The 11,307-nt window shown below is 44.5% G+C and overlaps 1 protein-coding gene across 1 annotated transcript in view; it reads left to right on the top strand.

Annotated features, from left to right (window-relative positions):
• The first annotated feature begins 209 nt into the window (after nt 1-209).
• Nucleotides 210-11,307, top strand: part of UBE2J1 (ubiquitin conjugating enzyme E2 J1) — a 33,902-nt gene continuing 22,804 nt past the window's right edge. The window contains exons 1-4 of the mRNA XM_075864184.1: nt 210-280; nt 8,015-8,088; nt 9,768-9,899; nt 9,990-10,074. Coding sequence (XP_075720299.1) covers nt 250-280; nt 8,015-8,088; nt 9,768-9,899; nt 9,990-10,074 — 322 coding nt within the window. The 5' untranslated portion in view covers nt 210-249. The remainder of the gene's footprint in view (nt 281-8,014; nt 8,089-9,767; nt 9,900-9,989; nt 10,075-11,307) is intronic.

Below are 11,307 nucleotides of genomic sequence, written 5' to 3'. Positions count from 1 at the left end.
TTCCTCTTACAGTATATATGACCGGCTCCTACAAGTCACTAGTGTAAGTAAAGCCAGAGCCCGGTAGCGCACAGACCACAAGAGAACCGATGGAAATAGCGCGCCAATTCTCCCAACAACCTACACGACTGAAGAGAGACGTATTAGCAGCTCCCTGACTGTGAGCACGTGACGTGGCCAGAGCGACGCGGCGCGCCGTGAGTGGGCGTGTCTACGGGTAGGCGGAGAGTAGGCCGCTGTCAAGCAGACATGGAGACTCGCTACAACCTGAAGAGCCCGGGTAACAGGGAGCGGGTGTTTGCGTCACTTTCAGCGTCTGTGTTGTGTTGTGTTGTGTTGTGTTGGACTGCTGCAGTGTGCTCTGCTTGTCTCTTCGCTCATTTATCACTGTACAGGCAGTGACCTATTTACTTTCGGTTGTTTATATGGGATTTGTGTTTATGTGGCATTGTGTTGTAGGTGCAGCAGTCATTCTAGCCATGTCACCAGCTGATGAGTGACATAACCGAGGCTGGCCTTCCTGTTGTCTGGCTGCATCATCCATTGTGCTCTTATTTTTCCTTGTTAACATTTTGAGGCATTGGGTTTTATGCATCTACAGCCGGGACTTACAGGGACTGACCTAAAACTTTAAGGGGTTCTTCAAAAAAGTGTCTATTGCCATAAAATGTAAAAGTTACTTTTCAATGTACCATTCACTCCTGTTCCCGTGCCGCTGGTCTACATAGTAACGTCACTGTGGCGGCTCATGATTGGCCACTCAGATCAAGTGATGTCATCAGTATGGATCACGCTCTAGTGTAAATGGGACCGGCACAAGATCTGGAGAGTGGGGTACAGGTGGGAATGATAATTTACAGGTTATTAGATTTACTTTTCACAGCATTTTAAATACTTGGAAAACTACTTTGTTCACGTCGCATATTCCGTCGTATCTACCTGGCCAAATAGTGCACCACTGGTTTCATGCATTATCCTGTTCTGTTCCTCTGACGGAAGAGAAAAATGTGAACCGTAGTGCAGATGTGAACAGAACCAAACGTATATTATGTAATTGTACTATTTGTGAAACGACACCAGTGAAGGTCGTCATCGCAGCTTGTGATGTGTGGGAAATGGCAACCGTTTTCTAGATAACAAAAATATTTGCAGTAGAATTTGTTCAGCTGTAGAATTCACTGGCTTAGGCTTCGTTCACAACTGCACTAAGTTTTTATGTTCTTCTGTCAAAAGAATGAAAAAATGCAAGTGCCGGAGCCATTTCATCGTGGCAATGGCGCCAGAAGGAACCCATTGACTTTAAGGCCCTGTTCACAAGGCGTGTATTGGACGCGGTTTACGCTTTGAAATAAGCGTATTTGAAAAAACATCACGTAAAAAAAAAGCGTTGCGTCAATTATTTGATACATAAAACGCGCCAAATGTCACTGATAGTCCTAATTACATGACAAAAAAAAGAACGTACAAAACGCGTAAAAAATATATGCAGAAAATCTGTCAAAAACTAGTGTATTTTAAAAAATGCTTTACGAAAACGCTAGCATATTTGACACGTTTACATGACGGATTTTTACATGACGGATTTTTTGAGCACCTTGTGAACCCGCCCTAATAGGTTCTGTTTTCGCGAGGGTGTCTGTCGTTTTGCCAGAAGAAACAGCGCAGTAGGCAGTGCAATTTCTTACAGGATTTTTCATTGGAACTGCAACTGTTTTTATGCAACATTTAAAATCATTTATTTTAAAAAAAATTTACTTTTTATCCTGTATACATAGAAGCTGTATCTTCAGGTCTGAGACGCGTCCGTCAGTACAGCTGAACTGACTGCTTTGCCTAGAGATAGTTATTAGCTGGATCCTGTGTTTAAGGCCGGATTCACACGTACGTGTGTCAGCAGCATATGATGCGTGGCTGTGTGATTTTTTCGCGCAGCCGCCATCATTATGACACTCTATTTTTATGTTTGTAAACCGAAAAGCACGTGGTGCTTTTCTGTTTTGACTACTGTAGCCCGCATCGCGTGCGGCACACGGAAGTGCTTCCGTGCGCGGTTTTCACACACCCATTGACTTCAATGGGTGTGTGATGCGCGAAAAACGGGCAAATACAGGACATGTCGTGAGTTTTACACAGCGGACATACGCTGAACAGCCCCATAGACTAACATAGGTCCGAGCGAGGCGCGTGAAAATCACTTGCGTAGCACGGACGTATTATACGTTCGTCTGAATAAGCCCTTAGAGACACGCAGAACCCGATCTCAGCTGAGCCGTCAGTTCAGATGAACTGATTGACGCAGCTTAGGCCGTGTTCACATCAGCGTTACCCTTCTGTTGAGGTGTTCCGTCTGAGTTTTCCTTCGGGTTAACGCCTCGACGGAAAGGCAAACAAAAACCGGAGACGTTGCTAACGGTTTCCGTTTTTCACCGTTGTGATGAAGTTCCATTGTTTTTGACAGAATCAATAGCGCAGTCGATGCAATGCTATGACCGGGGATTCAATATATAGACTGTGCCGATGGGGCCCCGCCCAGAGTGGAATCCCCGGCAATGCTAAGACCAGGGATTCCGCTCCTAGCGGTAACCCCTGACGTAATGGTCCATATATGGACAGTACTGTCGGGGCCCCGCCTGGAATGGAATCCCTGGCAATGCTATGACAGGGGATACCGCTCCTAGCAGTAACCCCTGACGTCACTGTCGATATACGGACGGTTCCGTCAGGGTCTACTCCTAGGTGGAATTCCCGGCCACAGCTACAGTGGCACTATCTACAGGGGGGGGGGGGGTGTCACTAAATTCCGCTCCGGCTTGCATCCACCGTCCTGCCGGGTGCTGCCTGAAGGTGGATGCGGCTGGACTTGGCGTTTATCCGGCCACAGTTCATTAAGATAGGATACGGCGCCGGACCTCCCTGAGAGCCAGCCCCAAAAATGCCGCAGGTAACTCTTTTGGATCTGGCTCCTGCACAGGTCCAGTGCCGTACAGCACCACAACTCATATCCCCAGTGCCAGAACAGAACAGAAGCTATGGAATCCGTTCTAGCATCAGAATCCTAAATCCTCATCAAATTCTGAACGTGTGAACAAGGCCTTTAAGCGCCCTTGCAAGAAATCATAGTTCCAAATGGTTTACCAACTTTCACAACTGTTTATGCCCACTCCTTGACTGAGCAGTGCCAGCCCATACAGCATTTATCTTGGCATTGCTAGTAGAAGTCACAGCATGGACACATTTACATACACTTCGCTTTAGTAAAATATTGGCAGATCATAATGTGTCTTCCAGCTGCTAGTTTCCGTTTAGACATGGTGAAACCATACTTTTGGTGTTTTTTTTTCGATCTCTGCAAATAGCTTGCCTTTTTTGCATGTCTTTCCTACCAGGGTTTTTTCTAAGTTCCTTTTTTATTTTTATGTTGAGCAAACATGCAGAAAACTGTCAATTATAAATGAACATTAGCATAAGGTTGAAATCACACAGGTTGTTTTCGTGGAAGTTTTTGATGCAGTTTCGGCCAAACACAGAAGTGGAAAGGAAAGAGGAGAGACATTTAGGGTATGTTCACACGCTGAGCCAAAAACATCTGAAAATACGGAGCTGTTTTCAAGGGAAAACAGCACCTGATTTTCAGATGTTTTTTGAGTAACTCACGTTTTTCGCGCCGTTTTTGGAGCTGTTTTCAATAGAGTCTATGAGAAAACGGCTCCACAAACGTCCCAAGAAGTGTCCTGCACTTCTTTTGACGAGGCTGTAATTTTACGCGTCGTCTTTTGACAGGCCGTCTGCACAGTACGTCGGCAAACCCATTCAAATGAATGGGCAGATGTTTGCCGACGTATTTTCAGGTGTAAATTGAGGCATATTACGCCTCGTTTACGCCTGAAAATAGGTTGTGTGAACCCTTTATGTTCATACAGGTCGGATTTGCTATGGAAAACGCCGCCTGAGATCCGACCCAGATACCACAGGGAATTTCGGCCAATAGTCCGCACCAAATAGTGTTTGATTTGGTGCACACTTTTGGCCAGATTTGCCACTGCAGTCCCCAGATGAGATTAAAAAATGAAGTCCATACTCCTCTTCCCCTGGTCTTCCATAGTGAGGTGTCACTACTCCCAGCTGGTCTCTGTGCTGCCGACTTCCTACTATTACTTTTTCCTCTGTTACCATTGCAGCCTGTGATGAGGGCCAGTTCACACTGAGTTTTTTGATGGGAAAACCGCGTCGGAAAACGCGCAAAAAAACGGCCAAAAGTGCCTCCCATTGGTTTTAATGGGAGGAGGAGCCGTTTTTTCTCTGCGAGCGGACATGCCCTATCTTCGGGCGTTTACGTCTCTAACCTCCCGTTGACATCAATGGGAGGCAGAGAAAGTGTATTTCGCTGTGTTTTTTGCCCACGGCGCTCAATGTCCGCGGGTGAAAAACGCAGCAAAAAACACGGCAAACGACGTGCAGGCAGATCAAAATTAATATTTATTAAAAATAATCCTAAAATCTTGTGGTTTTCACACTGGTCTCTGAGCCTCACAATACAATGCTGAGAAGTGATCTCTACAGAACAGGAAGTGTCAGTCATCTCATTATCATGACAGGCAGGATTGCAATGTTAGGTGTCACCTATATATAGATAACACAGGATCCATCACTAACAACAGGTGATGGACACTGCTCCCATCCTACACCTTCCTGCACAATGATCTCTGCACAGGTCACTGAGCATGCCTACAAAACCTTCCCATAGAAGTCAATGAACCTCACCAGCCTACAGGTTCCTATTGTCCTTGTGGCTTCTCACACTGGGCATATACACTGCAGATTTTCTGTAATGGATTTCATTTTGGAAAATCTGCAGCATACAGTAGCAGCAGCGTGGATGAGATGTGAACAAATCTTATCCACACACAGTGGAAAAAAAAAATCTGCCGAAAAACAGTCCATAAATTGCCCTGTGGTGCGTTTTTTTAGGCTGCAGCATGTCAATTTATGCTGCGGGATAGCTGCTCTTTTGTTTCGGGTTTTCCCTATTGAATTCAATGTGGAACCTAAACCTTCAACAAATAGCAGATGTTGCGATTTCTGCCTTTTTTTTTTTTTTCACCTGCGGTCTTTCGCAGTGGACTTTCCGTCAGAAAAACTGCACCACAATTTGGTACGGTTTTTCCGCCGGAATTCCCTTCTGGCTCCAGGGTGGATAAACTGTGTACCTTTACCCAGTGTATCCACCCATGTGTTATCATAGACTAGTGGTGCAGTCACACGCGGCAGATTTTGTTGCTTACATTTCTGTGACTGAAAATCCGTTGCATTCATCTGCATGGAATTTGCAGAAATCCATACACTTGCTGCAGAAACAACAGATAAATGGAACTGTTTTGTTTTGGGTTTTTTTTAGTTGCAGAAAATTTCGACAACAAATTCTGCTGAATTTGACTGCACCCTAAGCATATATCCACCGTGTTTTTCAGACTATAGGACACAGTTTTTAGCAAGAATAAGGGTATGTTCACACGAGGGCGTCCGTTACGGCTGAAATTACGGGGATGTTTCAGCCTGAAAACATCCCCGTAATTTCAGCCGTACCGGCATGTGCAGGCGCTTGAACGCCGCGTCAATTACGGCCGTAATTAGCGCTGCTATTCATTGGAGTCAACGAATAACGGCTCCAATTACGGCCAAAGAAGTGACAGGTCACTTCTTTGACGCGGGCGTCTATTTACGCGCCGTCATTTGACAGCGGCGCGTAAATATACGCCTCGTGTGAACAGACAAACGTCTGCCCATTGCTTTCAATGGGCAGATGTTTGTCAGCGCTATTGAGGCGCTATTTTCAGACGTAATTCGGGGCAAAAACGCCCGAATTACGTCCGTAAATAGGCCGTGTGAACATACCCTAAGTCTGTGCATCTTGTAGTCTGCAGTCAAGGGACCCGGCAGCACTCCTTACTTAACCCTTTCCTGACCCGGCACATCATGGAGCGGGGAGGGGGATGATGTTTGGAGCAGAGCGCGCTCACACACTGAGTCTGTTCCGTACACTGCAGGTGTCAGCTGCTCTAATGGCCAAGAACAGCAATGGCGCTGTTCCTGGCCGTTTAACTAGTTAAAAATGCAGCGGTCAATAACGACCGCAGCATTTATAGGGGTAATTATTTCTTATTTTCTGTTGTCTAAAACCTGGGTGCGTCTTAGGCCTGATTTACACGAGCGTGTGCGTTTTGCGCGCGCAAAAAACGCTGCGTTTTGCTCGCGCAAAAGGCATTTGACAGCTCCGTGTGTCATCCGTGTATGATGCGCGGCTGCGTGATTTTCGCGCAGCCGCCATCATAGAGATGAGGCTAGTCGACGCCCGTCACTGTCCAAGGTGCTGAAAGAGCTAACTGATCGGCAGTAACTCTTTCAGCACCCTCGACAGTGAATGCCGATCACAATATACAGCAACCTGTGAATAAAAAAAGACGTTCAAACTTACCATGAACTGCCTGCTTCCTCCAGTCCGGTCTCCCGGCCGTTGCCTTGGTGACGCGTCCCTCTCTTGTCATCCGGCCCCACCTCCCAGGATGACGCGGCAGTCCATGAGACCGCTGCAGCCTGTGATTGGCTGCAGCCTGTGCTTGGCCTGTGATTGGCTGCAGCTGTCACTTGGCCTGAATTGTGATCCCGGGAGGTCGGACTGGAGGAAGGAGCCGGGACTTATCGGTAAGTCCGAACTTCTGTTTTTTTTACACGTTCATGTATATTGTGATCGAAAGTCACTGTCCATGGTGCTGAAACAGTTTAAGTCTTTCAGCACAGTGGGCAGTGACTGTCTCCTGACGTCGCGTACCCGAACATTTTTTGCCGGGTTCGGTCAAAACGAGTTCGGCCGAACCCGGTGAAGTTCGGTGCGCTCATCTCTAATTTGACACTCCGTTTGGATGTTTGTAAACAGAAAAGCACGTGGTGCTTTTCTGTTTACATTCATCCTTTTGACAGCTCTTGCGTGATTTTCGCACATGCAACGCAGTAGCGTCCGTGTGGCATGCGTTGTTTTCACGCACCCATTGACTTCAATGGGTGCGTGTTGCGTGAAAAACGCACGATTATAGAACATGTCGTGAGTTTTACGCAACGCACTCACGCTGCGCAAAATTCACGCATCATCTAAACTGCCCCATAGAGTAATATAGGTGCGTACGACACGCGTGAAAAGCACGCGCGTCGCACGCGCGTATATTACGCTCGTGTAAATGAGGCCTTATAGTCAGGTGCGTCTTCTAGTCCGAAAAATACGGTGTTAACAGCAGTTCAGGCATGATGGCTGATCCCATAATCATGTACAGAAAATAGAATATAAAAAATAAAAATAGATTAGAAAAAAAGGATATGTATACGTATCAGGGTTTTTTGTTCTTTTTAACTCTATATTTATTGAATACGATTTTTTTTTTTACATTAAACAGGTTTTCTAGTCCCTAAATATTGATGGCCTATCATTGAAGTGAATCGGAGAAGGCTGTAATACCGTGAACCGCCGCTAAATGTTTGTCGGTGATTCACAGTACGAGCAGTAAACGGAATGAAAGGGGAAGCAGCGCTTGTACGAGCGAAGCGGTCCCTTTAAAACAGCTGATCGGCGGGGGTCCCAGCAGTCGGATTTTTAGCGACTGGAAATCCCCTTTAATACAAAAAGAGAAGTGCAAACCCATCGCCAAAAAGATCAAATCACTGTATCAGGTTATAATTAGTAAAAACAAATCTAGATGATGCATTCTCTTTACGAACCTATCGTGTACATTGGAAACTTTTTAGGTACCAGAGTGAATGAATGAACAGTCCTGGTCTGCGATATGGCTGTAGTATGGGCATTTTACTAACTATGCATATTTGCCTGTCATTTCACTATGCAGCTTTATTTTAAAATGAATTCCTAGCATTCTTTGTAAGTTAAACGTGAAATTGTGTGGGCATGCTCCTTAGCGTTTCTGCAGATTGTGAATTGTATTGAGTTCCGTACATTTGGGTTTTATTTCAGCTGTGAAGCGACTCATGAAGGAAGCGGCAGAACTGAAAGACGCCACAGATCACTATCATGCCCAGCCTCTAGAGGTATAAGATACCGTACATCTCAAATGTAATGGAGCAGAAGTGGTAAAATAAATCATTCACACTTGGCATGTCTTGAACATGTCTCCCTCACACGCTTGATGTAGCCTTTTTGCAAGCTGACAAATTTTTCTGAGAATTCAGTTTATAAAAGTCCTAGAATTCAAATGACTTCTTATATGCACCGTGACTAATGGCTTATTGCGAGCTATATATTATGGCTCCATATGGGATACATATTATGGCCCCGGTCCAAACTGGACCAAATCCATGTGCATGAAGGAAATTCTTTCAAATTTATATTTGGGAGAGATTTTCCTGCTTTCCCACGACAGTATCTGATCCCATTTCTGTCACTAAATACATGGCTCCCATGCAAAGCTGTAATACAGCTTCTGAATTGGGCCCAGTGCACACAACCGTGCCCGTAATCACGGTCCGTGATTACGGGCATGGCCAGCTGCGGACAGTCATTCATATTTGCAGACCGTGCTCCCATTATAAAGTATGGGAGCGCGGACGGAAAATAAAAAAAATAGGACATGTCCCATTTTTTACGGAAGGTTTCTACGGCACGGACACCTTCGCGTAAATGTATAAGGGAAGGTGTCTGTGGTCAATAGAAATGAATGGGTCTGTAATTATGGATGAAATCTACGGTTATGTGCATGGGGCCTTGGGGTGTGTTCAGACGGCCTCAAATATAGGGCTTCACAGCGCACACCTGAATATTTCGATATGGGGGAAAAAATGACAAGTGACCAGCAGTTGTCAAATAACTTTTTTTTTTCCCCATAGTCAAATTTTGAGGTAGTGATAACCTGCAATTTTACTGCATCGTGACCAAAGGACGCCTTGGAGCCCTTGCCTAATACGGCTCTGGGCAGTAACGGTATGTTATGTGCCAAGAACGGGATCGGATCATGTCAAGATTAAGCAGGAATACCCTTTCTAATGGTTTTGTTTGGGGAAAGGTTGACCTGATGTTATTTCCTCTTGTTCTCAGCAAATAATATACAGTGTGTACAGTTTGTGACGAGAATAGGATCTGATCCTGTAAGAACAAAGCAGGGATGTCTTCCCCCAAACAAAGCCATTAGGAATGGTTTCCCTGCTTTGCTCCGATGAGATCCGATCCGATTCTTGGCACAGAATGTCTGGCTCTCACAAGGAGGTGTATCATTTAAAAGCAGCTTTTAGACCTGTGCGGTTGTACGGTCTCCTTGTGATGCCATTGGGACTGTCAGGTGTCGTATATATGGAGATATTTTCCCCTAAATGCAATGTTTCTAGGGGAAAATATCTTTATACATACAACATCCGATAGAACATTCCACTATCATATATTTTTTTTCCTATTGAGGTTGGATCTGCAATGCACCTCTATGGGGACCCTATTACTGCTCCATACATAATGGAACCCAATTATGGCCGGGTGGATGGGTTCTTATACTGGGCACCACTGCTGAGTTTTGCGCCTGTTTACAAGCACAGACAGAAAAGTTTATTTTGTTTTATTATTTCATGAAACCGTGCCTTCAAATTTCTGACTGACCATTATATTAGAATGTTACTATAACTTTTCTATGTGCAGATAGTTTTTAGTATACATACTCCGGTTGTATGTGTCTTACAATCTTCATTGATGTTAACTACTATTATTATTTTTATTTATTTTATAGGACAATCTGTTTGAATGGCACTTTACAGTCAGGGGTCCACCAGATTCTGATTTTGATGGTGGCATTTACCACGGAAGAATTGTCCTTCCACCCGAATATCCCATGAAACCTCCAAGTATCATTTTGTTAACAGTAAGTCCGTTACCTTTCTGAATAAGTTTCTGATTTGGTTTGGATTATCTTTATATAACTATTATTATTTTAATATTTTCCATATGTTAGGCTAATGGTAGATTTGAAGTCGGAAAGAAAATCTGCTTAAGTATTTCTGGACATCATCCTGAAACATGGCAGCCATCTTGGAGCAGTAAGTTCTTGTTTGCCTTTTACTTCTATCACAATTGAAATTTTTTTTTCTTTTGAAACTTATGCCAAACCTCACTGTACAAGACTAAATATTTTGTACTTTTTCACTGATCTGTTTAAATGTCTCTCTCAATGTCCATCCACTGTCACTCTTTATGAAATAACATTTTAAGGTTATGAAATAGTTGCTCATAAATAAGATTTATACCACAGAATCCGTATTCATTTGTAAGCCGGTAATCTCTAAAAATATCCACAAGGCTTTATGATCTGAGAAGATAGCTGGAAACGGAGGTCGCAATAACGCCTGTACAGGTCCCAATAACACCTCTAATATAGTCTCATATTTATTCTTACGCATGAGACTGAATTCACCTGGAGGGCGGCACAGTACCAGAGGTAAAATTAGTACATATGGAGATGTTTTTCAGAACTTCTTCTTATGTATCTCTTTAAACGCTCGTATTGTGCCGCCAGTGCGGGAACGCCGGCCAGCTGGTCCTTCTCTGGTTCTGGTCGTCTCTCTCTATGCTCTTTCGTTCCTGCTGCTGGGAGGACTGAAGGGACGAGTGGAGCGGCAGAGTTGCAAAATGGTGTCTCAGCGGCCTTGGAGCATGGCTTCATCTGCCCCAAGCTGCCAGGAAGTACTGAATACCCTTTGGGAGGCGAGGGTGATGACAGGGACCCCTAACAGAGCACATGGGGAAGCTTATAAGGTACTGGAGAGCCCAGCACTGTAATGGGGATTGTGGCCAGTAGGGTGTACATGTCCTCAGTCTGAGATGCTCTCCAGTATGACAGAATGGAAACTGAGTGTGATCCCCGATGTGCTTCTAGTATGACCGGATATAAATGGCATCCTTGCTATGATAACATTTGTGGCCCCTACAATGTAGATGTGCACAGACTGTGGTCCATGAGTTATCCTCCAGTATGATAAGTGCTGTGGCCCTTGAGGTGTACTCTATATATGAGGAAAGTTAATGTGACCTCCCGCAGGAATAAGATTTGCGGCTCCTGACTGGAACTTGTAGTGTATGAGGGACTCGTCTCTCCAGGCTTGTGGTGAGAATTAAAGGCTATGTACACTTTAAAAATAGTTCATTTTTGAATATAAATGTCTATCAGTGTGTTTTGTACAACTTTCTAAATACTTTTTATTAAAAATTCTTTAATTTTTTTTTAGATACAGATGCTTTGTATCCTGTATACAGAGCATCTGTATTGTGCGCTG

Source organism: Rhinoderma darwinii, chromosome 4, assembly GCF_050947455.1.
Source record: "Rhinoderma darwinii isolate aRhiDar2 chromosome 4, aRhiDar2.hap1, whole genome shotgun sequence".
Taxonomy (NCBI): domain Eukaryota; kingdom Metazoa; phylum Chordata; class Amphibia; order Anura; family Rhinodermatidae; genus Rhinoderma; species Rhinoderma darwinii.
The sequence above is the reverse complement of the archived record's forward strand: the minus strand, read 5'-3'. Positions and strand labels throughout refer to the sequence as shown.